This window comes from Podarcis filfolensis (genome assembly GCF_964270895.1).
Source record: "Podarcis filfolensis genome assembly, chromosome: 10".
Taxonomy (NCBI): Eukaryota; Metazoa; Chordata; class Lepidosauria; order Squamata; family Lacertidae; genus Podarcis; species Podarcis filfolensis.
Genome location: NC_139612.1, coordinates 2,783,548 through 2,811,197, shown reverse-complemented (window position 1 = coordinate 2,811,197; position 27,650 = coordinate 2,783,548). Strand labels below are relative to the sequence as shown.

The 27,650-nt window shown below is 47.3% G+C and overlaps 2 protein-coding genes and 1 long non-coding RNA gene across 9 annotated transcripts in view; 2 read left to right on the top strand and 1 right to left on the bottom strand.

The window, feature by feature from the left end:
• The window catches only part of DMTF1 (cyclin D binding myb like transcription factor 1), a 29,855-nt gene extending 23,430 nt beyond the window's left edge, over positions 1-6,425 (top strand). For all 3 annotated transcript variants that reach the window (XM_083575166.1, XM_083575164.1, XM_083575165.1), the window contains 4 exons: positions 971-1,129; positions 2,366-2,752; positions 3,969-4,113; positions 5,246-6,425. In XM_083575166.1, coding sequence (XP_083431292.1) covers positions 971-1,129; positions 2,366-2,752; positions 3,969-4,113; positions 5,246-5,355 — 801 coding nt within the window. In that variant the 3' untranslated portion in view covers positions 5,356-6,425. The remainder of the gene's footprint in view (positions 1-970; positions 1,130-2,365; positions 2,753-3,968; positions 4,114-5,245) is intronic.
• Positions 6,142-24,937, bottom strand: TMEM243 (transmembrane protein 243). Of its 5 annotated transcripts, none has more exons than XM_083575401.1 (5): positions 24,786-24,937; positions 22,621-22,960; positions 9,481-9,531; positions 7,458-7,505; positions 6,142-6,780 (listed from the first exon to the last, which is right to left on the bottom strand). In XM_083575401.1, exons 2-5 carry the CDS (start codon positions 22,696-22,698, stop codon positions 6,658-6,660), a joined length of 300 nt encoding a protein of 99 aa, XP_083431527.1. In that variant the 5' UTR covers positions 22,699-22,960; positions 24,786-24,937; the 3' UTR covers positions 6,142-6,657. The 5 variants fall into 5 exon arrangements, with proteins under 5 accessions (XP_083431527.1, XP_083431524.1, XP_083431526.1 ...); XM_083575398.1 differs by having other exon boundaries at positions 7,401-7,505; positions 24,786-24,935; XM_083575400.1 differs by having other exon boundaries at positions 24,230-24,869.
• Positions 17,968-22,612, top strand: LOC310744286. Its single transcript, XR_014539495.1, has 3 exons — positions 17,968-19,841; positions 20,206-21,737; positions 21,965-22,612. It is a non-coding gene; the product is annotated as an uncharacterized lncRNA (long non-coding RNA).
• Positions 24,938-27,650: the final 2,713 nt, after the last annotated feature.

Here is a 27,650-nt window from a genome sequence, read left to right as displayed (position 1 = left end):
CTTTGGGCAGGCAAGTCAAACTTCAGAGGAAGAATCAGGAGCACTCTGAAAAGTAGGATTGCCATCCCTATGGCTGGACGACTGGCCAGTCTCTTATGGAGCACCTGGTTTCTGCAGGGCTATTGGGATTCTCATGGGAGAGTGTTGGATCACTCTGGAGTTTGGTCTGGTCCAGAAAGGTGCTTCTTATGTTCTCAGTGCTTGGAATCATGAAACAAAAGATGTCTTAATGTTATGACTTAACATTAAGAGGTCCTAATTATGCACATCTTTCTTTTCGAAATGTAAAATGTATTAGTAGACCACTAAGATATTAGTTGTTGTTGTTTTAAAGGCCATACAAACCTAAAGTCCACCTGTCCCTGTGTAAGAAAAATGATGGTGCTCCCTCTTCTCCTCCTTTAAGAGAATGTATCTTATGCAGGAGTCTCAACCCCAGTTGTCTGACAAGATAAATCAATAGGAAATGGGCATCCTTCATACCTCTTATCCCAGCTAGCTGGGTTAACTGGTAGATGCCAATGGTCAAATTCCAGGCAGCCTGGCACATTTCAAAGCAAGGAGGGACTTGCCTTTCTATGCAGCGGGTGGAACACTTCCATGTCAGAGCCATGTAGTCTATTGAAGAGGGTTGGACTGGAACTCGGGAGACCAGGTTGGAATTCCTCCCTGACCATGAAGTCACTGGGTGCCCCTGGGATAGTCCCTGAACCAAGCCTATCTCACAGGATGGCTCTGAGGATAACACGGGTGACCGCAGGCACTGCCTTGTTCTCCAGGATATGGACATTCTCCTTGTGGGGAGAAAGGAAGGACATGGGGGGGCAGTTGTCCTACATTTCTAGGGTTATTTCAGTTATGCTGCATTTAGGAACACAGTTTACGTTTTGAGTCTGACTTCCTCAGAGTCCATGTCCTTCATGAGTCAGTTGCAGAGCACCCTCCCATTGATCTTCCTTCTTCTCTTGAGTCTTTCCATCTGCAGCCCACGGGGACTCCAGGCACATACTTACTCCAGACAAGCTCCTCCCAAGGCTTGCCTTTGACACTGACCACCAGCCCAACAGTGACCCTCACAGCTGCCACGGCACCAGCCTCACCAGACCAGATCATCGTCCACGCCTTATCCGTAGGTGTCTCGAAGGAGAAACTGGAGCGATAAAGGCCGGGGGGGGGGCTTGGATTTGCTGCTAGTCAGCTGGAGCAGCTGTGCTGCATCAAACAAAACACCAGTGCAGAACAGTTTTGACTTGAATGTATTTTCTCCAGTGAAAATCCTCTGCAGTGTTAGTTGTGCTAGTTGTGGCAAGGGACAATGATTTATGGGAAGTCAAATCTTAAAATGGTGCCCATCATACCTTGGGGTTCAGCTTGATGGGCTGTGGGAGGGGCATTGTGCACACAGGTTGCATTCAGCAGCGTCAGAGTTGTGGCCTGAACGGACAGAGCCTCAGACCGACTCTTGGGGTGAGTTCTACAGCCTTTGGAGCAGCGATGGCCCCTCAGTATCTCTCAGGTGTCCCACCCAAACCAATGCCAGCGTGCCACTCCTGAGGTGCCTGGTTGATCCCAACCCTTCTCGTCTATTTCTGAAGCTTTTCCTCTGACAGACCCGTCTCTCCCAAGGAAGTCAGGGCTGTGCCTTCCCCACCCTTCATGATCACAATAAATGCACAGTAGTAGGTGCTCATCTCTCAAATTTTGTTTATTGATGTCTGGCGTTACTTCTCACTATTTTGTAAAATATAATGATCAAGGGGGGTGAGAAAAATCAATCAATATACATTGAAATAATAAGATTGGAACATTACTAAATTCGTGTTTTTAAAGCCCCAAATATGAACGTTTGTGATAAGGCAGGTTTATAAGAGCATAACATAGAAGCCTTTGAACCGCCTGCTGGTTCCAGCTGGTAGCTCCTCTCATCCCACATCCTGCTCCCACAGGGGCCGCCCAAGATAAAGAGACTAGAAAGGGCTTTGGTCTCATTCAGCAAGGTTCTTCTTGGGTTTAAAAAGCTTATAATTGGGAGAGGGGAGGGAGTTACAAGGCCCAGAGCCAAAAGGCTGGAGCACATTGTAAAACTCTCACTGTTAGTGCAATTTGGCTAATAGAAAAAATGTAATGTAAAGCTTATTTGTTGAGTATTTGAACATACTTTTTCAGGAAAATAGAGAAGATGTTTTTTATGTGATTTAGCAAATAGTGAAGAATGGGTAATTTTGTGTGCAATGTTACAATGTATGTATAGAATAATTTAAAATAAAATGCATCGTTGGTCCCCTTTCACCATTGCTGGAGGGGCATAATGAAGTCAGTCACAACACTATGTGGCGCTCATCAATTTTGTGGCCATTTCTCACAGCCAGAACACTTGCTGAACACCAGTGACAATGTCACGGTACAGTGCCATGCACCAAGTGTCATAATCCGCACTGTTGCAGCAGAAGAGATTTCTCCCTCCGTAACCCAGGCAGAACTTGCTGTTGATTCAGACATTCAGCCAGTTAATCTGGTGGAGCCTCCAGCGGCTCTGGAAGCAGACGCCTTTCCAGAGGACATCCATCACCCCAAGCTGGCTGTGGAAGAGCAGTCTGCATATAGCGAAGACAACGCCTCCAAATTTGGTGGCAGGAGTAGCAGTGAACTCATGGACAGGGTCATGGCGAGAGCCGGGGGAGAGATTTTGCACACGGATATCAAGTGTGAAGAGGATTGTCGGTCTGACTTAGCTGGCACCTACGTTTCTGAGGTAAGGAAAGCAGTACTTAGCAGCATGAGGGTTTGGCACATGGCTGGATCTGTAGCAGTTGTTTTTGAGGCTCAGCAAGTGCAACTTCATGCAATTCATCTTTGATATTTTAACCATGTAAAACAAACCTGCTTTGTGCTGGTACACTCATCTGAGAACTGACTGCAGCTTCCCGTGGAATGCGCACTCCATGGAAAACACCCAAGTTTGCAAATTGAGTTTGCGTGAAAGGGCCGCAAGAAACATTCAGAATTGCTTTTGGCCAATTTGTACAAGTTGCTTATGCATTTCTCCGAGGGGAGATCATCTTAAGGTGGTGCATTCTTGGCTCCTGTGTGCCCTTTGGTGTTCCTCATTGCTTCAGACAAAAGTGAGAGAAGTGCCAAACGTTCAGTGATGAGAACATGTGTGAGAATGGTCATGAACACACATGATCCTGGTTCAAGTACATATGTGTAGGGAGCAGGGAATGAAATGTCAGCACCTCTGAGCAACTTAAGAAGTGGGATAATATAACTCTAGAATATGCTTTGTTCAGCCCCTGCATCTGAGGTTAAAACGTCGTCAAGTAGCAACATGGAGTGAGATGCCTGCCTGGGGAATATTGCTGGTTGAACTGGAATTGTGGTTTACATGGACCGATGGTCCGAATTCGTGTAAGGCAGCTCTTCAATGAATCCATTTCCTAACACTTGCTGGCGGTTAAAAGAAACCAGCAATTCTCCTGGTGGCTTGTGGCTGTTAAAAACACTCAGAAGTAAACTAAACAAACCTGCCCTTGAAAGCTCTCTTTTCACTGGGGAAATGGCATTGGAGTGGGGAGAACTAGTCTCCTGTCCCAATCCCCCTCTCTCCCCCCTCCCCACCAACCCCTTTGCTTTCAGCTTCCATCTGCTTTAGTTTAGCTCTTACACCAATTTAAAAATGCATCATTGTGAGATAGGTGATGGATGCACTGGGAGGTCTTCAGTCTACTTTGTAAGTCAGTCCTCAGTCATCCTTCAAATAAATCTAGTAATTGCTCTGCCACAGTTCACAACTAAGGTCAAAGCATTTTGATGTTAAAAAATTGCCGTCCTCCACCCACAGTGGTCATTCAAAGCAAGCAATTTTGCACAGCACTTCATTTATTTGCTATTGTGGACTTTTTTTAAAAAAAAAAAAAGCATGTTTCTGTTCTGTAAACACTAGTTGAAAAATGCTGGTTTTCACACAGGATCTCAGTTCTCCAACGACAGAAGAACAAGTTGAGGCGTCTCCCATGGATGACACTGTCCTCATTGTACCTTCGCCTCATGGCTTTATCCAGACATCAGATGACATAGACAGCGAATCCGTTTTGCCCCTAACAACACTAACAGGTAACTCGTGAGGCTGACACAGCAGCCCTTTTTTAAAAAAGTACAAATTTCCTGTGTGTGCAGCAATGCTGTTTCTGAGTGATTCTTGTGAGAAGCCCAATGTAACTGGACCAGTTTCCCATTATGGGAACAAGCCTGTCCAGCCCTCTGGATTGCATGCTGCCCTCTCTGACCATGTCATACAAGAGATTCTGAAATCTTCCAGGTTAGAACCAAGTGCATTTTCCCCATGTCTGGATGGGGGCGATTTTAACTTCTTCTAACTATTGCTAGTTGAAATAAACGAGGCTATCAAACCGTGGTTTGACTAGGATTCCTTACTAACCAGTTGTGGAACTGTGGCATTTTCCTCTGCTCATACAGCTGAGGAACTGTGCTTAGTTCTAAAGCAGCTTTCCATCATTCCTAGGGAGGGAGAAAGGAAAGAGAGCCCAAGCCCTAAGCTTCCTGTGATACTCAACTAGCTTACAAAGAGCAGTAGGATCACACCTGCAATGGCAGTTGTGCTTTGAGCAAAACATTTCTGGAAAGTCACAAGGGGACTTTCCAGAGCCACTGTTACCGCAGTACAGGAAACCAAGACTATATTGATGTGAATAAAGCAACAAAAAGAATTATGCTGAAACCTTGCTGCACATGCCACTGATTCAGATCCCCAAACAGCCAGAGTTTGTCTATTTCTTTACTTGTGCTTTGCTGGTCGGCCACATCCATTTTGGGGCAGAAACCAGGGTGGGAGGCAGGAGAGATCACAGAAATGCTCCCCATGGGAATGAATAGAATGGAAATTGTTATGCAAATGCTCACATAATGAATGATTTCCAGGGAACACAGTGTGTTCGGTAAGCAGGACCTGCATGTACAGTGGTACCTTAGTTTACGAACTCAATCCATTCCAGAAGTCCATTCTTAAACCAAGGCGTGCTTTCCCATAGCAGCGGGGGACTCAATTTACAAATGGAACACACTCAACAGGAAGTGAAACATGTTGTTATTCCAAGGCAAAGTTCACAAACCAAAACACCTACTTCTGGGTTTTCAGCATTCTTCATAAACTAAGCTGTTCTTAAACCAAGGTACCACTGTATCTCTTTTAGAATGTTTGTTTTTCACAACCATTTTTTCATTACAGATCCTATATTGCAACACCATGGAGAGAACTCCCATATCATTGGCTCCTCTTTGGATAGTCCTGGTTCTGAAGACTCCAAGGATGTTGAAGATTTAGTGAGCTGCCACTGAGCATATCCCACAGTGCTGCAAAAAATAAAAAGAACTGAGTGCTGAACCACCTTTTCCAAAGAAAGAAAAACCTTTGCTGAAACAGCTTCAGCCCACCTTTCTGGGCAAAGAAGAGGTTTAAAGAAGTTGTGGCCGCAGCTGATCAAAGGTTTTTTGCTTCTTAAGTTGTTCCTCTTGAGACTGGAACCAGATTCTGGTAAGAAGAGAGTTGGATGCTCTAGGTTAATAGTGCAGTAACAAGCAAGTCTTGCAAGCAAAGATAGCAGCTCTTGAGCATCAACAGGACAAAATAGAGCCTCAGTGCAGGAAACAAGGAGTGGCAGGAGAGTTCTATTTTTCCAGTCCTTTACTGTTACTTCTAGTGCATTTCATATGGAAACACTACTAGTCTGAGAATACTAGACTTTAGGAGGTTACAAAAGAATTATCTGTTGCTGGCGATGGATGAAGTAGCCCCAGAATGATCAAATGCACCGAATCCGTTCCCCACAAGTATAGGAGAAAAGGACGCCTGAGACTGTTTACTCCCACCCTGACCCCTGCAATGAACTTAAAGCCCTTTCAGTGCTTATTCTGAACTCTGCTATAGAAGCCAAAACCACCTTCACAATTGAATTCATCACCGCAAGTGTGGGAGGTCAGTGCTGTCTGGACTATCCTGTCTCCCAACTTCAGTGATGGCTGCTGGGTTTTTATTCCTGCCCCCATGCGAGGGCTGTAAAAGGAGACACTAAGTGGAGCTTAGAGTCCAACTTGGGTAGGAAACATGACTCAACACTACAAAGATATGTAGAAAAACAATATTTATTGCTGTAATTAGCTTCCTCAGAAGTCGATTTGTCTTTAGTCTGTGACTTTCTCTGTTCATGTGAAAAATGACAGTAGTTTACAAAACAGTTGGTTGCTTAGGGAGGCAACAGAAATAACTGTTCAATTTAATACAAACAATAACCTATTTGTCTTCTGTAACAGTAGGATGCCTTTTTATTTATACTGTAGTACAGACATTTGCAGTGCTGCAGTTTTTGTACAGTGTAATAAAAAATGAATTTTTCCCTGCAAGGAAAAAATTTCGTGCCATTCTGAAAAATGTGTAGAGTTGGAATGTTCATTAAGTGCACTGGTAGCTGTTTATCCCTCCCCAAAAAAACAAAGCTGTCATGGCAGATGGCAAACGCAAGTCCCCATTTGATGCTTGCTCAGATGAAGCCTTCGCCTGGGGTAGTAATCCATTCCGAAAGCATTTCCTATGGTGTTGCCCAGAACCCACTTGATGCATCCATAGGATATGCCCTCAAAGAGTCATTTCCCCACTTCATGGAAGTAGAGATTGGCACATATACACAACATAATAATCGAAAACAAGATATAGTAAATTAGATTCCTAAATTTGGGCTCGAGGTCTCCTTGTCGATACCAGTAGATCTGAGGAGAGGGAAAAAACTAGTTAGATGAGTATTTCAAGCAGGCACAACTAAAGGTTAAGACACTCCTTCACCTACAAATTCTATGGCAAAGCAAGTACCATGTTGCACTAGGCTCATTTTAGTGAAAACAGGCAGTCATTTTTATTTTTCCAAAAGACGCTGCTCCTTCCACGTAAATTAAAACATCAAGTATGGGAGCAGATACCGGCAGATGCTAATTTGCTTCTCCAATGGGATTTAGATCATGATATTCAACACACAAAATAGGTCACTCCCCACCCCTGGTGTTATCCATCACTGTACGATTTATGCATCAATCCAGGGCAGCTCTTCTCATTTCCATGGGAGTTTGTAGAGAACTTTCTAATGTATTAGGCCCTTAAAAGAACCCCTCCCCATTCCAAACACCCACCCCATAGACATGTTCAACATTTCCTGAAACAACTGCTTTTTCTCCCTACGGAAAGAAGTAAACTTCCATTGTGGCTCAGATGCCATGTTACCAAAGAGGAATCCACAAACTACTGTGCCGTCTTGGGCTTTGGGGTGCTGCTCTCCCCTCCCCCCAGTTTGAGCAGGTCCATTTAGTCTTAGCATAGCAAGTGTCACAATACTTACAAGAATGCCAGCCGAAACACTACACAAGGAGATGCAGAAAGCAAAAAATATATTCACCGGTTTTGGAGGTAGTTGAGGAAAGACAAAAGCACTGATTAGAGTGACCTAGAGGAAAGAATGGGAGGGCACAGCTATTACTTCTCACACCGAATATGAAACACAGTTCTGATGCACTGCCTAGCAAGGAATTCCTATTACATTTCCATGCAATGCAGCCCAACCCATCTCACGCCTCTATTTAAACAGCATCACACCAGTTGTAGTCAGGAACTGCCCCTGTTCCTTTGAAGAGGACCATGGTGGTGCTCCATTTCCATGTAAAGTTGCATGCCATTCTTGACAAAAAAACTTAATGCTGCTTTCCAATGTCTACACAAACGACTGGTCAAGGCTTAATTATGTTGGTCATTTGGTTAAAATGGGCGTGTGGGGAGGAAAGGATCCAGCCTCTGCCCCCGTTCCTTCAGAGGGCAATTCTTACCCCAAGTAGGCAACAACATGAGTGCTGGTTTACAAGCCAGACAAACGCTGACTGGTTCAGCAGCTTGCAGGGTTGTTGAGCAAGGCTTCTACAACAGGGAGCTCCTTTCCGTTCATTCCTCAAAGGGGGGCAGGGGAACCTCACCAGCTCAGCAAACATTAGCTGGTGTTGCCAGACCACACACACAACAGGATTTCTCCACTTCAGACCATCAAGCCCCAGCTGCACGCTGGATTCCTTGGAAATGCAGGGTGTCTGTGCTGCAGTGAGCACACTGCCTTTGCCAGACCATCTGGCTCACTTAAGGAATGCAGAAATTGGAAGCCCACCAAGGGTTGTGGCTGAAGTGCATTTGTGCCACACCAAATAACATTTTCATGCTTTGACTATTTTTAAGGGCACATACTTGAAGCAAGCAATTCCACTGGCTCAGGAAGGGAACACTCATTTGGACAGTTCATAGGTTTAGGTGGACATCTCTTTTGTACCAATGCTAAAACATCTTTTTACATGGGTCTTAGCAAATACTGAAAGGGTGTTACAGTGATGCTTAAGTTATGAGGAGCTTTGAAATATATAACTAAAATGAGCAAGGGGTGGGACATCTTCCCTTGAGGAAAAGCCCAGGCATACGGGGTTGTTTATATTATGGTGGAGTTGAGATGAGAGCTGACAAAGTTTTATGACAGGTCATGATGCAAAGAGAAATTTCCCTCTCGAGATCTTGGTTGAGAAGCCATAGAGCGCATGCTTCCCATCAGCATGTCAAGTTAAAAGGCTCCGAAGCAGCAGGGCTGGGGGGAAGCCGGCTAGGAGCTTCTGAAAGCCAGGCAAAGACCCCTTCTTCCAGCTGGGAAATCTGCTTGGAACTAAAATGTCTTTCAACTGTTTCCAGAAAGTGCAGGAGCTGGGCACTTGGCCTATCTCAACAGGTATGATTATTCCACAGAACAGCGGCAGCCATGCTGAAAGCTCTGCCCTGGGATAGTGCAAAATGGGCTGCTGAAACCTTTGGGACTTATAGGAGAAACATTCCTGTAGAAGGCAGCCTCTCAAGTCACTTGGTTCTGAGCTGTATGGGGCTTCCTATGTTGGCACCAACACCTTGAATGGGACCCAGTAGCAGATTGGCAGCTAGCGCTAATCCTGCAAGCGAGGCGTCCTGTGCTGGCATAGTTTGCCCCCACAAGCAAGTTAGCTGCTGCCTTTTGCACCACCTGCAGCCTTCGACCCAGCCCCAAGGGAAGCCCCACAGGCAGTGCACTGCAGTAGCACAACTGTGAGGCTATCCATGCATGGACAGCTGTGATCGAACTATCTTTATCCAGGAACAGCCACCACCGTCTTAGCAACCAAAGCTGGCGAAAGTCACTCCCAGCCCCTGAGGACCCCTGCATCTCTAATGGCAGAGGGATCCAGGCAGATGAGTTCATTTAGAAATAAAACCCAGACCATTCAGCAAGAAACCTCTAAGCCAGGGATGTCATGACTTGGTTTGGGGACTTGCTCCCATCTACCACCAAACTGAACAGGACTTACTTCTGCATATATAGGCATAGGATTGTGCTGTAAGTTTGCCATACTGATTTGAATACTTACTATGAGCAGCAATGATGTGACGCTGCCAACAGCTAAATTGATTATTCTATCCTGGAAGAAGAAAGAACACAGTGTTAGCCGTAGCATTCTGACATTTCTATTAAAGCCTTATTCTAAACAGCTGACATCTGGTGCTAATTGTGCTAGATTTGCATTCAATGCCCAGGTTTTGATCTTAAGAATTTTAAGGCATACCAGAGGTAGATGCAATAAAGATTTAAAAATAGAGTGGAAAGACTATAGTCTTCAAAAGTGAGTTCTCCCTTTAGTAAAGGCAGCTCACACCTTCAGGTGCCAACCATCCATGTTTACACCTGTGTAAAGCAGCCATTTGTTAACCACCTGGGCAAATCCCCACGCCAAATATGTTTAGCATTGAAAACTGGCTACCTTTTTGGTTTGCTTAATTCCAGAAAAACAGGCACTGTTTAAATAAACTTTGAGAGCTTATTTTGCACGTCCAACTGGTTGGCAGTTGAATCCACATATTATTATATCATTATAATTATTAAGCATTACCTGACATTTTCAGAAGGTAAAATTAAAATTATTTGATTTCCCAAAAGCAGTTTATGTGCTTCTTCATCAAAATGTAGATTTACCAAGCTAAATGCTGTCCGATCACAAAAATAATAGCAGCTTTGAATGGCACAAACCCAAAAGCATTTTTATGAACCCTCGCTGAAGCAATCTGCAAAAGCTAAGCTTTACCTCCTAAAATGATACACACGCCTGACTGCCTGAGCTCACAACTCCACAACTAGTACAAACAGCAAATGGAAACCTTTTGCCCGGCCCCAGCTTGCCCTGGCCAAAGGGACCTTCTGTGTGGCTGGAGACTTAGGGAAGAGAAAAGCGACTATCCTGGGTTATGAACAGTTCAAGAAGAACCATCTCACCTGTCAACGACATTGGAAATGGCCTGGTGCCTTCAGCGTTCACACAGATGCTTGTAAAATGGGTGTAGACGGGAGGCCAGGATTTCTTTATTCACACATATGATTTAACTTTTTTAAAATCTGGGGGGAAGAGACTGACACTTGAAGAAGGGCAACCCAAGTAACCAACTGTGGCATTTAAAAACAGTTTGCCCAAAGGCAGGGCAGACGAAGTAATTCACCCCAAGATAAGATACCACGGACAACTGGAGTATTCCCTTGTAAAATAGGGAAAACTGTAATGTTTGCTGTTTGCATATTTGTTCTTGAGGCAAAATATCACCAAGACCATTTTGGGGTTGGGGGGGCATTGCATCCCCAAACTGCTCTTCCAATTCCTGCCCTCCTCCCTAGTCGGTGACAGACCCTGAAACCAAAGTATTTTTATGGGGGGGGGGCTAGGCAGGGTGACAAATACAAAAAGCAAGCAAGCGAAGGTGAGGCAGAGGGGGAAGAATTAGGAATACCTCACTTTGAGGAAAATAAGTCAAGTAATGCAAACAGAAGCAAGCTGGCCTGCCCAGCTGTAATCAGGGCCCAGAACAGGATTAGGATCAGTTGTTGTCATAGCATTAAATGGGATCTGGCAGCCTCTGCAGGGAATTAGCAGTTAACACTCACTGCCTGTCCAAAACTACTCCATGCAGCGTCCCAAAGAAAGTGGGATTGTTCCTTACCATTTTTTTGCCGCAATGGGGACCACCAAAGGAATGGGAGTCCCCACCAGGGACAAGGGGGGGGGACTCACATTGGGGAGAAGCATAGCCCCAGATATCTCAAAGGTATTGTGTGCCACACAGAGAGAGAATGAATATGCACACATTAGCTTACAAAAGTGAACTAGACGGATATCTGCCAGCTTAGAACCATAGAACTGTAGAGCTGGAAGGGATCCCAAGATCTGCCATGCAGCTTAAAATGTTTCACTGAGGGACAGGCAATGCTAGTATCATAAGGCACAGTGACATCTATCCATCCTTTTAAACAATGGTGTCCGCATTGTGTGGGGCTGCGCCACAAGGAAAACTGCTTCCACGCACTACTTTGAAGATGTTCCAGGTTAGGCTTGCAATAGTTCTCTGGGAGTTCGCAGCAGAGCAGCTGATAAACACGAGAAGAGATTGGCTGGATGTGACCAAAGGCTCATCTACCCCAGTGCCTAATTCTCAAGAGTGGCCCACAAGATGCGCATAGGAAGCCCAGAACAGGACAGGCGCCACAACTGCCTCCCACACTCATCCTCCATCAATCTGCCCCAACTCCTCTTAAAGTCAGAGGTTTTCCCCTCCTCTCTCCAAACGTGATTGGCAAAACTTGCTGCCCACCACCCATCCGCAGCATGACTGGAGAAAGGCAAGTCCCCACTGGCACCAGTATAGGGAAACTGGGCTGCCATTAGCTTGGTGGCTTAAGAGGGATGCCGCAACAAATCCCATCTGGAAAGGGAGGAGGGGACAACGGTCGTCTGTCAGGCGCACACAAAGGATGCAGGGTAACCAATTAAGAACACTTAACCCCCAGAGGTTTGTTTATGGATTTGCATGTTCCAGAAAACCAAACAGTAGATCCCTCTTAAGACTGCACCTCTTCCGTGTGCAGGTGGGAGAACCACACATGTGGCCATTTCCTTCCAATATCTCTCAAGAAACTATCCTCTGTGTTCTGTGCACCCTCAGTCTCTTGCATGTAGCCAATTCAGCAACTCAGATATAAAACGGGAACTGCTGTATTTTTCGCTCCGTAAGACACACTTTTCCCCTCCTAAAAAGTAAGGGGAAATGTGTGTGCGTCTTATGGAGCGAATGCAGGTGGGAGGCTCTGCTCAGTGCTCCCTTTCACGAGCCGCGCGGAGCATGTGTGCAGCTCTTGGGGGCTTTTCTACAAGGAGGGAGAAGGGCAGCCAGGCAGTGACTGCCCCCAACACAAGTTTTCCAATATGGCCATTTTGAAAAATGGAGGTCAAGGTGACCCCCAGGGTGGCACTGGCAAGCCGAGAGGGAAGCACCTTCCCATGGACTCAGAGCCCCTCAAGGCACACACAGCCCCAGGAACCCAAGGTTAGAAGCCATGGATCCAGGAGTCGCAAGGCTGATCTCAGGAGGTCTTTCTGCAGCGCTTTGAAACACAATGGTTTGCTGGCAAGCTTAGCCCAGGGAAAGGTTAAAAATACTCCGGCAAGAGAAGGCAGCTTAGCAGATCAGAAGCAGAGACTCAGGCTGGATTGCTCACTAGGCGACACACAAACCTCAGGAACAGGGGAAAGTAAGAGAGTTCTCAAGGAGTAAGACTCTGAGGCTGCCCAAAAAGGCACTGGGGTGGGGGAAGCCATGAGGGTTTAAAGTGGCATGGGACTGCTTTAAATGCATAGTACAGATGAGGCCTAAATCACCCACCCACCCCGCTCGCTTTGCCTGAGACCACTACCCACCAAATGGAAGTGGGTCAGTCCCAGGCCTTTGCAACATGGTGAAGGAGTGGGAGGCAGCTAAGCACCCTAAATGTAAAGTAAAAAAGCAAAAAGCTAATTGGTCACCAGTAGCTAATTTGATGAGGTACCCCACTGTAATAATAATTTAAAAAAACACCTGCAAATATACATCTAATTATACAAAGTTCAACATTGCTGTTTCGTTAAGGAGAAAAAATGCCCTGGAGACCCTGAGCCAGGGAGACCAATATTTTGACTCTGTATAAAAGCATGTTCTATTAAGTCCCCTCGGATTCAATGGAAAAGATTACCATAGGTGCTTAACTCTCACACTGAATTTCAACAGGGTTTTAAATGTGCTAAACCTTTCTACAAACCACTATTACCTTATTTTTCCATGTAGAAGACAATGTTTTTTACTTCAAAAAATTAGTCAAAAATTGGGGGTCATCTCATACACGGATGTTGAATGCACAGGGGTTCGGGTTCGATGTCTGGCGTGGGCAGCTCAGGTTTGGGCTCTGGCCTGGTTTCTTAATTTTGGGTTCAAAAAACAGGGGTTGTCTTATACATGGAAAAATATGGTATGGTTTGGATTTTCTTGGTAAGTTTCCTTGGGAGCCAAGCTATGGGATGGTTGGGCAAAAATATATTTAACAAGCAAGCAGGGCTGTATGGTGCCTCTTGCTATATCAAGGGGGGGCTATTGGGTTGTCTTTATTTTTATTATGTATTTTGTAGTTTTATATCTTGATTTTGTTCTGTGAACCATCCTGAGACCCTCGGCATAGGGCTGTATAGAAATTCAATCAATAATACTGTACTCAGCAGGTGCAATGCTGCAGCAGAAAACTGCAGTGGAAGGTTGTAGGGAAGCTTAAAAGTTAGGAGGCCAAGTGGCCTGTCGCCGCCCTCCTTGCTTAGCAGAGGCCGTTGCTCAGGGATGAGTCACTCTGGCCCGGCCACTGCTTGGTCCCTGAAAGTTGTTCAGCTGTCAATGCATCACTGCAAAGCCAAAGAGAGAGAGAGAGAAAGTGGAGTTTTCATGGCTGCAGCGCTCGCTCCCTGACAACTACCTTGCTCTCCCCAGATTCTTGCCAGCTGCCAAACCAGTTCAGATGTGAGGAAGGCAGGAGCTCTCCAAGGCTGGCCCTGCGTTTCGCACAGCAGCTGAATCTCAGATTTATGGCACAAGATGGAAGGACGGGGCCAACTCTTGAACCAAAGACGATAAAGCAAAGTACGTGGGCAAGTCCACACCCTTCACTAAGGGCATTAAGGGACAGAGAGGAACACAAGGAGAAATAAAAAGGCTTTGAAAAGTTCACAGAAGCCACACTGCAAGGCCTCTGTGAATTCCAAGAGTTTTGATTTTAAGCAGAGGATGGAGGGTGTAGCTGAGATTCTTACACTGCAAGACCCTTGGGGTCCCTTCCAACTCTACAATGCAATGCAAACCTATTCCAGGACTGAGCTATGAAACAAGGACAGCTCTGCAAGTTTGAGCAGAGGCCAGAATGCAAGTCTCCTTGTAAGACAAAATGCAACAATCAAACAAGGAACAGTTTGTGCAGCACATTTTAAAAACACCAGCCAGAAGCATGGAAGGAAAGGCAAGACTGACGTCTGAACAAGTTTTCTGTTCACTGGTACAAAAGTCTGTCATCTTAGTATCCAAGCTGAGCTCACTCTGGAGCTGGGGGGTGAAAAGGGAGCTCCTGTTTTATACAAAGTCTGTATTCTCAAGGTTAACAGAATCATTTTCATAGTAGTGCACTCTAACACACCCACATTTGTGTGGGACATCAGTTTTCCAAATCTGCCATAATCTGGGTTTTTTCATGAGGGAGGCCGGACAGACATCATCCACTTACCAGCATCTCTTTGGTTCTGCACTGCGAACAAACTTCACACACGGAAACCGAGGGAGTGGAAGAGCTGTCAAGGAGCTGGCCGTGTCTCTTGGTTTGAAAAGGCTATCCAGCCTTTCTTAAGGCTGCGTGTCACAGAGCTGCCTCTCCCTCCCCACCAGCCCCACAAAGCCTGGCCACCGGAGGAACTGCACTTCCCCCCCAAGGGGGCCCAACCTGTAGCCTTTGTGATGCAGCTGGACCCCAGAGTCCTCCGTCTCTCTCTGCTAGTACGGCCAGCAATCGGGGAAGATGGGAGCTCAGGTTAGGCAGCCCCCTTTAAGACCACCAGCCTGAAAGAGGGCTTTGCATCTCCCGGGTGAAGAAATTCTGCAGCACTAGGCTAGCATCTCTCAGTGTGACCGGAGGCACTCTCCTCAGCTGCAAGGAGCACTAGAATAGTCCAGACGCCCCTTTCCACACATCCACCTATGGGAAGCAGCAAGCCAGAAGTGCAAATGCCACAAGGCCCACGTAAACGAACCAGCTATTTAGAGACATGGAGGGGGCACTGCCCATGTATCCGCCTTGCACATGGGCACACTTGCATGATCGCCACACCCCTCTGCAGCTCCAGAGCTGGAAAGTGGATCATTCACAGCGTTCACCAAACAGCAGCTCCACACTCACCACGGCCAGCAGAGTCGCAACACGGAGACCAGGGACCCCATACAGCCGCTGGCACTTTAAGGGGCAAAATTCCACACAGAGCATCAGGCGCATCCACATGGCCTGGGAGGACAGGGGAAGGCCAACAAACTTCACCCCTCCAGACCCATCTGCTCAACTGGTCGGACAAATGCCTCAACACAGGCCCAAATGGTCACTTGCTCCCCTCAGATACATCCACTTCCCCAGCTTCTTCGGCTTCTTGAACAAGACTCAGCAAGTACCAACCTGGCGGCAGGATTCAACTAAGCTGACGCATGTGTGGCACAAGAATAAGGTTGACTCCACAGTGTTTCTGCACAAGGCTGGGTCTGTGCCCCAAGTCCAATGAGCAGGGGCAGCAAAACCCCTTTGGCCACTCAAGGTAAAACAGCAACTGCTGTGCCCGCTGCCAGAAAATGGCACCAGCACCTCACCAAAATCTCGCAGGATCTCACAAGATTTCAGCAAGATCTTGCCAGAAATTGGCACCAGGGGAGGTGACAGTGCAGGGTGTCCACAGGGCGGGGGGGGGGGCGGCTCAGGGGCATCCACCAGCCGAGATGGCTGCTTAACCTGGGCTGGCCCTGGGAACAAGACACATCAGAAAAGGGACAGGAACCTTGGACGGTGTGTTATTCTCCAGAGCTTCTGTGCCAGAAGTGACTGAAAGATCAAAAGGCTTCCAATACAGTAGAGAGGCAGCCAGGAGGAGGCAGCAAACAGGAGGGACACCCCAACCTCCATAGGTGGGCCCTTTGTCCTCGGTTCATTTCTCAGAGAGCCCTTGTGCACCGAGCACCATGGAGGAAGGATCAGAGCAGGATGAAAGAGGTAAACTGCGACTTAAAGCTGCCTTGTGTTTATCAGCTTGACTAGTCACCCCAGGCGACCAGGAATCCCATGCAGGCAAATGAGCAGAAGAGCAGATCCATCAGCTTCTGCGCTCACCGTAGAGGAAAGGAAGTATCTTCACAGCCATCACAGAAACAATAGCAGGATGTGGGTGCCGGAACCAGCCTGCTAAGAGCCCAGAAAACTGTTCTTCTTGGTACATAAATGCTGCAAGCAGTGTTAGAAATTCAGATAAATAAGCTAATCACCAAATGATTTCAGTCACCACAGCAGAATGTCTAGGCGCCTTTTTTTGCAATGCAATTTTTTACTAGAATTATTTTTCATTTAATTTCTATACCACTTTATATTTTAAAGGAAAAAACCTCAAAAGTGGTTTACAACACATTAAAATTTCAAATAAAATAATCCAGGTCTCAAGGAAAATATTTCAGATCCTTCTCTAAGTGGCATTTTGCTTTCCCCATATTTATTTACCTACTTAATTTATCTCATAGCAGAAGTACCCTAGGAAGCCAGTGGGGTGTAGTGGTTAGCGTGTCAGATTGGGGTTCAAATCCCCTCAGCCATGAAGTTCACTGGGTGACCTTGGAGCCAGTCACAGCCTCTTAACCTCCCTCACAGAGTCAATGCAGGGATTAACTGAGGAGGGACATGAACCAGGCACTCCTTGAAGAAAAAGGTGGGAGACAAATGCAGCAAGGAAGCTCTTTGCTTGCCTACTTAAAACTGGAGATGTCAGCTGCCAGCCTGGCACCCAGAGATCACCACATGGTCGCAACTGGACCTGCGCCAGTCGCAAAACGACCTGGCTAATTTCTAACACTGACTCTAAGTACGTAAGCAACAGATGAATAAACAAAAGGCTGACTGGCTGGCCCTTCCCCTCCTTCCTGGCCAGCATCAAGTCTCAGGCTAATCACAAAAAACTTGAGGACTAGTAACTTTCCCAGGCTTATTTGCAAGGCTGGCTGGAAGTGTTATTAAAGGAAGAAGGCAGAATCACTTTTCACATTATGAGCCGGCGTGTCCTCCCAACACAAGGAAGGAAGGAAGGAAGGAGTGTTCTTGTAAATAAAAATATAATAATAATAATTTATTATTTATACCCCGCCCATCTGGCTGGGTTTCCCCAGCCACTTTTCCAACAAAACACTAAAATACAATAACCTATTAAACATTAAAAGCTTCCCTGAACAGGGCTGCCTTCAGATGTCTTCTAAAAGTCTGGTAGTTGTTTTTCTCTTTGACATCTGGTGGGAGGGCGTTCCACAGGGTAGGTGCCACCACCGATAAGGCCCTCTGCCTGGTTCCCTGTAACTTCGCTTCTTGCAGCGAGGGAACCGCCAGAAGGCCCTTGGCGCTGGACCTCAATGTCCAGGCAGAACAATGGGGCTGGAGACGCTCCTTCAGGTATACTGGACCAAGGCCGTTTAGGGCTTTAAAGGTCAGCACCAACACTTTGAATTGTGCTCGGAAATGTACTGGGAGCCAATGTAGGTCTTTCAAGACCAGTGTTATGTGGTCTCGGCAGCCACTCCCAGTCAAAAGTCTAGCTGCCACGTTCTGGATTAGTTGTAGTTTCCGAGTCACCTTCAAAGGTAGCCCCACGTAGAGCGCATTGCAGTAGTCCAAGCGGGAGATAACCAGAGCCTGCACCACTCTGGCAAGACAGTCTGTGGGCAGGGAGGGTCTCAGCCTGCGTACCAGATGGAGCTGGTGAACAGCTGCCCTGGAATAAATCAGGAATGCAGGAGGTGAATGCCTGCCATAAGGTCAGCAAGTCGAGGCCGGCATTGCAAGATCAGCTGAGCTGCATTTTCCTAACCTACTTATACATATTTATCATTTCCATGCTCAGACCAAGGAATGGTAGCCACTAATGCAATTCTCCCCAGAAGAGAAAGGCTTGTATGGTAAAGACCACATTGCAGACAAACCATCAGCCAACAGGGAAGAATCTTCTCCCCTTGGACAGTAATCCCCCCTCAATACAGTAGCATTTACTCCCAAGAAAACATGTGCAGGCCCCTACCGCTGGCTCCGGTAGGATCTGCTGATGGCTGACTTTATCCTGCAAAGTTAGGCTGCAATCCCAAACATGCCTACTTGGGAGTAGGCATCCATGAAAAACCATGGGCTAGCTCCCAGAGACAAGTCTAAGATTGCATCCGCAGTCTCACACTCACAAATTAATAGTAAGCAATTCAAGCAAGCTCCTTGCTCTGGGCTGGCTCTTCTTTTATCCTAGGAGTCCGTCCGCTGGGCTGCCAAAGTTTAGTTGTGTCTCCTCTGACTGGCAGTGGCTCTCCGGGGTCCTGGGCAGGGGACACCACTAGTCCCAACAGGAGATGCTGGGCACTTCTGCAAGCACAGCAGCCATCGTCCCCCATGCAGCTATCAATCCCGAAGCAAGGCAGGGCTCAGAGTTTTCAGAAACACAGTCAGGAGTTCTGAAGGGGCCCACAAAAATATTATTGACGGCTGCCTACAAGCAAAGTCAACTGGAACTAGCAGTTATTCAGCATTCAGCACAGAAGCCAAAGGATAAAATGGCATTTTTTTCTGCTTCAGCTACTACCTCACCAGAGGTCTTTTGCATGGCTTCAGACAGAGCCAATCTGCACAGAAGGAATGTCTGCGGGAAGAAGCACTTGCATCTCTGTCTACTGCAAAACTCCCCAAATGCCCAGCATTTCAAACCAGCTTTTTTAAATGCAGTGGTACCTTGGTTCCCAAACTTAATCTGTTCCGGAAGTCTGTTCCAAAACCAAAGCGTTCTAAAACCAAGGCGTGCTTTCCCATAGAAAGTAATGCAAAACTGATTAATCCGTTCCAGACTTTTAAAAACTCCTAAAACAGCAATTTAACATGAATTTTACTATCTAACGAGACCATTGATCCCCAAAATGAAAGCAATAATCAATGTACTGTACTATAAAATAAATAAGACAGTATTGTAAAGGATAAAAATTAAAATTATTTTTTTCTTACGTGCACTGATGATAGTCATTGTTTGGATGGGGGGCTTTTATCCATTTCTGCAGTCACACAATCAATCAATCAGCAGCTGAACTGGGTTTCCACACAGTCACAAAAAACGAAGTCACAAACCAGTCACAAGTCAGTCCCACAAAACAAAGAACAAGTCAGTCAAAGCAAGCCACACAAACAAAAACGCAAAAAAATGGCAAAAACAAAAGCTTCAAATATCACATCTACACTCAACAGGAAGCGAAACATGTTCAGCTTCCAAGGCAAAGTTCACAAACCGGAACACCTACTTCCGGGTTTGCAGCGTTCTATTTCCAAGTTGTTCATAAACTAAGTTGTTCTTAAACCACTGTAGAGGAACATTGTTTGGTTAACAAAATCAACATTTCTCAAGGAGTTTAGTTTTCAATATAAGCTGCAACCATTGCTCTCTTTCTCTCTCCTATGAATTACTTAGCTTTCCTTTCTTTTCCTTTTGTTCTTGTGTCTGCTCTTCAACGATTTTTAAAATTATGTTGTCATTACTATCTGAAATACTATTGCTTTGTGATATTATAAATGACATTTATAAACACGTTAGGGACGTGGGTGGCGCTGTGGGTTAAACCACTGAGCCTAGGACTTGCCGATCAGAAGGTCGGCGGTTCGAATCCCCACGACAGGATGACCTTCCGTTGCTCGGTCCCTGCTCCTGCCATCCTAGCAGTTCGAAAGCACGTCAAAGTGCAAGCAGATAAATAGGTACCGCTCTGGTGGGAAGGTAAACGGCGTTTCCATGCACTTCTCTGGTTTGCCAGAAGCGGCTTAGTCATGCTGGCCACATGACCCGGAAGCTGTACGCTGGCTCCCTCGCCAATAAAGCGAGATGAGCGCCGCAACCCCAGAGTCGGTCACGACTGGACCTAATGGTCAGGGGTCCCTTTACCTTTACCTAAACACGTAAAGAAAGTAGTGCCCAATAAGCCCTCATGTTTTAAACCATTTTTAGTGAACACAATAAAGGGGCAGAGACCCCATCTTCACGCTGCCAGCCAAGACCAAGTGTGGGAGGGGGAGAGAAGGCAAGGAGCAAAGCTCACCATCACGTTTCACGACCAGAAAGAAATGAAGCACAAAAGCAGCATGGTCTCAGAGGTTTCCTAGAAAGCATCTCTAACCACAGCCAAAAAAGGAGGGAGGGGATGTCCTGGCCCAAGTGGCAGGCGAGCTGAGAAGCATTACACAGCATGCTTTGCAGATCTACAATGCATGCTGGGGACACAATTCTGGCTTCATGTGACATCAGCCAAGATGTGCCTCTGAAATCATGCGCTGCAGTCTCCTGGGGCTTATGGGGTGTTAGGGGACAGGACGTGGTACCTCTGGTGGGACACATGTTGTGCTCCTTCTGGGGTAGTATGTCCACCTTGGGTCCCGACCCTGCACTCAGCTCTCACCTGTGGCTCCTAGAAGGTGAGGGTGGTTGATGGGTCTCAAACCCCCGGGGCGTTAGGGGCTTCCCCTGCATGCAAAGACAGGCTCTGGTGCATGGAGCAGGCGAGACCAAGAGTGGGTCCAACAGTCAAGGAGGTGGTTTCTGCATGTGCTGTAGAGGGAAGCGAGGGGCAGATGGGAAGGGAGCCCATCCAGGAGAAGGAAAACTCTGACACTAACCCTCTGCTGCCTTGCGAGATATCTTTGGGAGACGAAAAGACTCTACACAAATCCAGAGCAGAGTCCTCAAGATGGCGCCTTGTATGTCTCCTTCTGGCAGCCAAGCTGGTGCCCACTGCCATGCTCAGCTTTTCTTTCGACCCCATCACTGAGGCCGAGAGGGGAGTCTTGTCATCTGGGCAGCCCAGGACCTCCAGACACACCGCACAGGCTTGCACCCCAAAGAGATCACTTTGGTACTGCCAACCCAGCGTTTGACTTTACCCCAGACAAATGCCAACAATAAGTGTCTCCTGCAACATCACCAAGGATGCTAGGAACACCTCAAAATTGCTAACACTGACAATATACCCAGCACAGACACTATTTCCCATAAGCCACCTTGGGTTCAAGTGTTAAAGGCAGTGTGGCAATTTTGTAAAATGTATGTTTATGCATGCGCACACTGTTGGAAGAGTGCCACGTAAACCAGCACCATTGGCGGTTACTGAGAGCAGTGCACATCAGAGTCTACATGCAACGTACTAAGCTTACATTTTTTGTGGGCTGCAGAATGTGCAAGAAGTGCAGAGCCATGCCAAGTCTGCTGCAACCCTCCTGCTCCCGCACCCCCCGAGACCACTCAGACCAAGGAACCAAATAAGAGCCTAGAAAATGATCCAACAGCCCCAACAGATGCCCACCACTGGTCTACGCAGCTGATCTCTTACAAAAGAATAAGAGAGGTCTTGATGGGAAGAGCGAGTTAAGAAGCACTGTGCAATCAATGATACAGCGTTCCATAAATAATTTCAAAAATAAGAATTCTTGCATGGTATGGTCAATACAGTGGTACCTCGGGTTAAGTACTTAATTGGTTCTGGAGGTCCGTACTTAACCTGAAACTGTTCTTAACCTGAAGCACCACTTTAGCTAATGGGGCCTCCTGCGGCCGCTGCACCGCCGGAGCATGATTTCTGTTCTCATCCTGAAGCAAAGTTCTTAACCTGAAGCACTATTTCTGGGTTAGCGGAGTCTGTAACCTGAAGCGTATGTAATCTGAGGTACCACTGTATAAGACGAGCACGGGCATTCATATGGAAGCACTGCATTGACTAATGCAACGTTACAAGGTTCAATTTGCTACAGGAGAAAAGGCCTTGAAATAATCTAACCCAAGACAAGAGAATTCCAAGGTAGGTTTGTCATAGGAAACACTTTCGTGCTGCAGGCGTTTGACTATGTGCTCAGTATCAGAAAAGCCCACAAGGAAGCAAGGCTTTTCCATGCTGCATGATATGGGCATGTGATGGTGCAAGGCTTGTACACATTGCACAACTATAATGTGTCCTTGACACAACACCTCACCAAGGATGTGAGTTGCCAGCCACAAGGGGTGGGGAGAGAGAGAGCAACGAATGCCCGCCATCGCCCATACTTCCAATGAAACTCCCCAACACTTACACAGCTGCTCAGGCAGTCCTCTGTTCAGAGGTGCCAACGAACCAGCAGAGATACATCCCAGGATCTTTTTCAAAGCAGCAACCAGCTGAAACTTTTGGGCTTGCGCACAGCCAGGCTCAAGCGCAGATGCAGCCACCATCGCTTGCAACACTGCGCTGGAGCTCAGGGAGCACCAGCGCAGCCCTCTAGCAGCCCCCCACTGCCCTGGGCCAGCCCCGCAAACAAGCCCACTTCCTGGTGGAGAGAAGGGACACGAAGGATTTCGTTTTACCCTTGGCGAAGTCTCTCCAAAGAGAGGTCTGTTGTCCAGCCCTCTGGTCCCATATGTCCGGGTGGTAAAGTCCTCCATTGTTCCCCCAACTCTTCTCAAGCTTGGCTGTGATCTCTCACTCCCACATCGGCAGATCCTCTTAGAACAGACCCACTCCTTGTCTCAGAGGCCTGGAGCCCGGGGCAAAAAGCAGCCGCAGCATCAGGCGGAGGGAAGAGTTTATTTATGGAAAACACATTTCTCTTGTTGCTCCGCAGGCTGCGTACAACTTGGGCGTTCAAAGCCAGGGAACCCAGCCTCCTCTCCTCCAAAGCACGACTCCCTTCCTCATGATCAAGAGCTGGGAAGAAGAAGAAGAAGAAGAGAAAGACGACTCAGTAGGAACATGGCATACACGACCCACCCAACAACACGACCCACGGTTCCAAAGTTTTGGTTCTGCTCCTGGGCAGAACTAGCAAGGGGCTGCTCCATTTCAGGATTATATTGCACAGGTGACTCTTCTCATTCTCGCCCCCCCCCCTTCAAGCCCCCTCTTTGGCCTGTTTTACACACACAGAAGAGGTGCAGGAAGGATGCATCTCAGAGGCACAGCAGCCGCTGCTCTGCATCCCAAAGGTTCCGGGTTCAATCTCTAACATCTCCAGGTAGGACTGGGAGAGACTGGAACCCTGGCCAAGGGGCTGCCAGCCAGAGCAGACAATACTGAGCGGGACTAATGGCCTAACTCAGAGGCAGTAGAATGGGCTGTTGCGACCACTTCAGACTGCAGAAAGAGAGGGGGGTTACGGCTCCGAATGCTGCCTTGCGTTGAACTCTCCCTGCAAACAGAAAACCAGAGCATCCCATGCAGAAGGCAAGGCTGCAGAACCTTCCTTCCGGCTGGGAGCATTTCCCTTTCATTCTCACATGCAGCAGCAACCTCCCTCAAGTCCATCCTACTGTCTCAGCACCCTGTCACCTCATTGCACTGCAAGCGCAGCAGATACAAATTCTTCTTTGCCAGGAGTCACAGGCAAGAGCCACCTTTCCAGGTGAAGCGCCTCTGCCTATGGAATGGGAAAGGGAGCCCTTAGACCCCAGGCAGGAGAGCGCAGCCGCAGTCCGCAAACAGACACGCTCCTGCTTCCCGCCCCTGGCAGGCTTCCTTGGAGGCAAGCCCAGAGCCATTACTCCCGAGGAGCTGTGCAGGGGCTGTGGCCAGAACTGGGAGGGAGGCCCAGCACCTGGGGGGTGGGGCAGATTGACTCCAGCTGCAGAAGCAGAGGCTGCTGAGCAGACTCTTCCGCTGGGGGGCTGTTTAGAAGGTTTTGTTGGTGGGTGGAGGGCGTTGCTGTTTAAATATTTTGAATATTTATTTTAGACCCTGCAATTTATGCAGCTCAGTTTGGTTGTGTATTTTTTTAACATTTAATTTATTTATGGCTGCTTTAGTTACGTTGCAATTATACATTTTTTGGGGTGCCATAAGCCACCTGGAGCACGGTTTGAACTGTGAAAAGATGGCATGCAAACCATTTTTGAGGAAATATGCACAATGACAGGAGAGCTGTAGGGGCAGTTTAACCTCGTGAACAGAAACCCCGGGATTGAGAACAAAAAACTGCACCTGGTTCGACCGAAGAACCCAGCCAGAGGGATCCACTGGCGATGAGATGCGGGAGCCACCGGGCTAACCGACGAAGAGACGACCGACTGCTCCTACACATCCTGCTTACGTCTCCTCCCCCGTTTTAAACCAGGTTTTCTTACAGCCGGGTACCGGCGGCGGCGGCGGCGGCCCCGATTCTCGAAGGACCTGTTCCATTTTCAACCGAAGCGCCACAAACTTTCGCTGTCCCTCGAGCACTTCGATCAACTAGGAAGGCGAAGGTCCCTCCTCCTCTTCCCTCCCCCGGGAAAGCAGCCGCCGCCGCCGCCGCCGCCCGCCCAGGACTGAGCAGCCCTTCTCTGCCCGGGATCTGCGGCAGCAACACCGCCCCCGCCCCCCCCCCCGCGCCGGGCAGGATTCCGAGGAAGAGCGCCTGGCAGCGCTTGGCAGAGCTCGGTCAGGAAGACATTTGCAGCTCCCTCTCGGCTTCCGAGGGGGGAGACCACGTGCGACCCCCCCCCAAATGGCAACGCCACCTTCCGCAAAGGAAGGCCGCCTCCCCCGCTCCCCCTACCTGGCGCGAGGCTCCCGGGAGAAGCAGCCCCTCCGGGAAAGAGCAAGTGCCCGCTCCCCTCGGCCGGATAATCCTCCCTCTCGCCAAGTGTCGCAAACCAGCAGCAGCAGCAGCAGCAGCGGCAGCCGCCCTTCCTGCCAGCCCGGCCTTCCTCTGTGAGCTCACGGGCTCGGCTCCGCCAATGGCGACGCGGGCCAGACCCGCCCCTTGCTGCAAATCGGGACGGGGGTTTCCGCGGGGAGTCTCGACCCCGCGGCCCGGAGAGGCAGAGAGAGGAGAAGGAAAGCCGCCCGCGTCCCGGGATCCTGATTTCCTCCGGGCGGGGAGCGAGGTGCCACCTGGGCAGCGCCTTCGCGTTGCTTGGGCAGAGTTTTCAAAGGAAACGAGAAGAAGGATTTTTCATCCTGGGAGACTCATTCCGTTTGTTTGTCTGCCTGCTAGCTTGCTGCCTGACTGTTGCACGTCCGTCCGCATGCATACAAACGGGCATCTCGTTTGGAGAAAATGGGCTCTACAGACACAATATATGCACCTGGGTTTACTCAGAAAGAAAAATGATCTAAAAGTAATAACTTTTTTAATGCGATGCAGGAATCTCAGCACACGGTGCTCCCATCCAATTCGAAACCATACCAAGCTCTGCTTAGCTTTGCAGATGTGCTAACAGTTTTATCCCTGATATTGTAAGAAAGCGGTATACAAATACCTTTGTAAATTAATAAACATTTTAAGCATTTATAAACCACTTTTTTAATCTGTTAACAATGTACAATATAAAACAACATAAAAGCAATGATGTAGTAGTATAAAAGTGTAAAGAAAAAGTAAAAGAGGAAGGATTCCAACACATAAAATAGGGTCTGCCCTTAAGGGCTAGGGAAAGCCTGAGTGAAAAAATGTTGACATTTGCTCAGCATTTTCCAGAGTGAGTGTGACCTATAAGATTCAATACCTGATATGCTCAGCATTGCATTGTTTTTTGAGCATGTACCCCCTTTCAAAATAGCATCACACACAGAGAGAACTAGTGTTGCAAGTTTGCAAAATGAAAATGTTAACTCTCGCATCAAGGGTATAATTTACTCTGTTATAATTTGTTTGTTTGTTTTCTAGACACAGAGATGTACATTTTTTTAAAAAATGACAAAAATGGGGAGGCAAATATACTGCAGTACTTTTGAAGTGGTATAACCACAACAAAATGGAACTTATGATACAAGAGAAGCGGACACGGAGCAATGGATCCAAACTACAAGAAAGAAGATTCCACCTAAACATTAGGAAGAACTTCCTGACAGTAAGAGCTGTTTGACAGTGGAATTTGCTGCCAAGGAGTGTGGTGGAGTCTCCTTCTTTGGAGGTCTTTAAGCAGAGGCTTGACAACCATATGTCAGGAGTGCTCTGATGGTGTTTCCTGCTTGGCAGGGGGTTGGACTCGATGGCCCTTGTGGTCTCTTCCAACTCTATGATTCTATGATTCTAAGCAAAATGATGCATTCCAGCATGATATAGTGGTTAAGAGCGGTGGACTCGTAATCTGGTGAACCAGGTTCGATTCCCCACTCCTCCACCTACAGCTGCTGGGTGACCTTGGGCCAGTCACACTCCTCTGAAGTCTCTCAGTCCCACTCACCTCACAGAGTGTTTGTTGTGGGGGAGGAAGGGAAAGGAGGTTGTGATCTGCTTTGAGACTCCTGAAGGGGAGTGATAAAGCGGGATATCAAATCCAAACTCTTCTTCTTCTCCTCTATTTTAATAAATTGTTAGGGATATATAATTGACCTCAGCTAGCTTGAATGCTTGATATTTTCACTTACCAAATCATTTCAGCAGGAGTAAACTGAACCCCTGGTAGCTTTGTGATTTAACCATAATTTTTTAAAAGGAAAAGAGGGAGGGAGGAAAGAGGAGACAACAGGAGACTTGGCCACCTATAACTGTTGAGTGGTTTAGATTTTGCAAATAGGAGCAACCTTATTGGCTTGGAAAGCTGATGACACTTCTAGTGGGTGCCTTGGCACATCAAAGAGCCCATCTTGAAAAAGTTATTGGAAGCTGAGTGAGCCTGAATGGTACCTGACCTCTGAGTAATTCCAAAGTACAATTTGTGAGAAATTTCTCGTGTTGGTATCCACTTCCTTAACCTCTCAAGCATCATCATCTTCGCATGCTGAGAGCATTGTTCACTCAAGTGGTGTTTCTGAAGTCTGACGAACCCCTTAATTTCATATTGACCATCCAGTCATGAAACTGCTGGGCAAAGAACAGTGCACCTTGACTGGAAGTGAAATCAAACTGGTGACAGGTTCCTGGCACACCCAAAGATGAAACACTGTGGTGTTTTCTGTGTTTAACCAGCACGTGATTCCAATCTCTGTGAGGATCTCTCCAGACTCATCATGCCCCAAGTGCTCTTAATCTGGAGGATTTTGGGAGTAGCCCTGTTGCTTAGCCCACAAGGAATCGCTTGTATGTTCTGAAAAGGCAGAAAGTTATCAAGTTACTAGATCATGATTTGTGCGTCAGAAGTACTTTGTATTTTACACATGAATTATATATGCAAAATTAAAAATACCCATTATTGCAGGCAATACAACAGCGTTTAGATGATGATCAACATATTTGAGTTTGGGGGCATTTGCAATATTTTCCAAGGGTGGTCTATCAGCACATGCATATCTGTATTCACTAAACATTAGAAAATTCCTGTTGCACAGATATGAGTAAATAGTCATAATGGAACCAGAAAATCCAGTGCTCTGATCTTGTGATGGTCTGATCTTGAGGCCTGAGGGCAAAATCAGGCAGACCTCTTTGAAGCACCAAATGATCCTCACATTCATCATTGTCCTCCCCACTGAGTTT

What these genes read in the sequence shown, in the direction of transcription:
- TMEM243 (XM_083575398.1), bottom strand. Translation starts at nt 22,698, where the DNA reads ATGGAGGACTTTACCACCCGGACATATGGGACCAGAGGGCTGGACAAC. An exon ending in TTGGAGAGACTTCGCCAAGG is followed by an intron (nt 9,532 to 22,620) that starts GTAAAACGAAAT and finishes TTCTTCTTCCAG; the next exon opens with GATAGAATAATCAATTTAGC. An exon ending in TCACATCATTGCTGCTCATA is followed by an intron (nt 7,506 to 9,480) that starts GTAAGTATTCAA and finishes TCTTTCCTCTAG; the next exon opens with GTCACTCTAATCAGTGCTTT.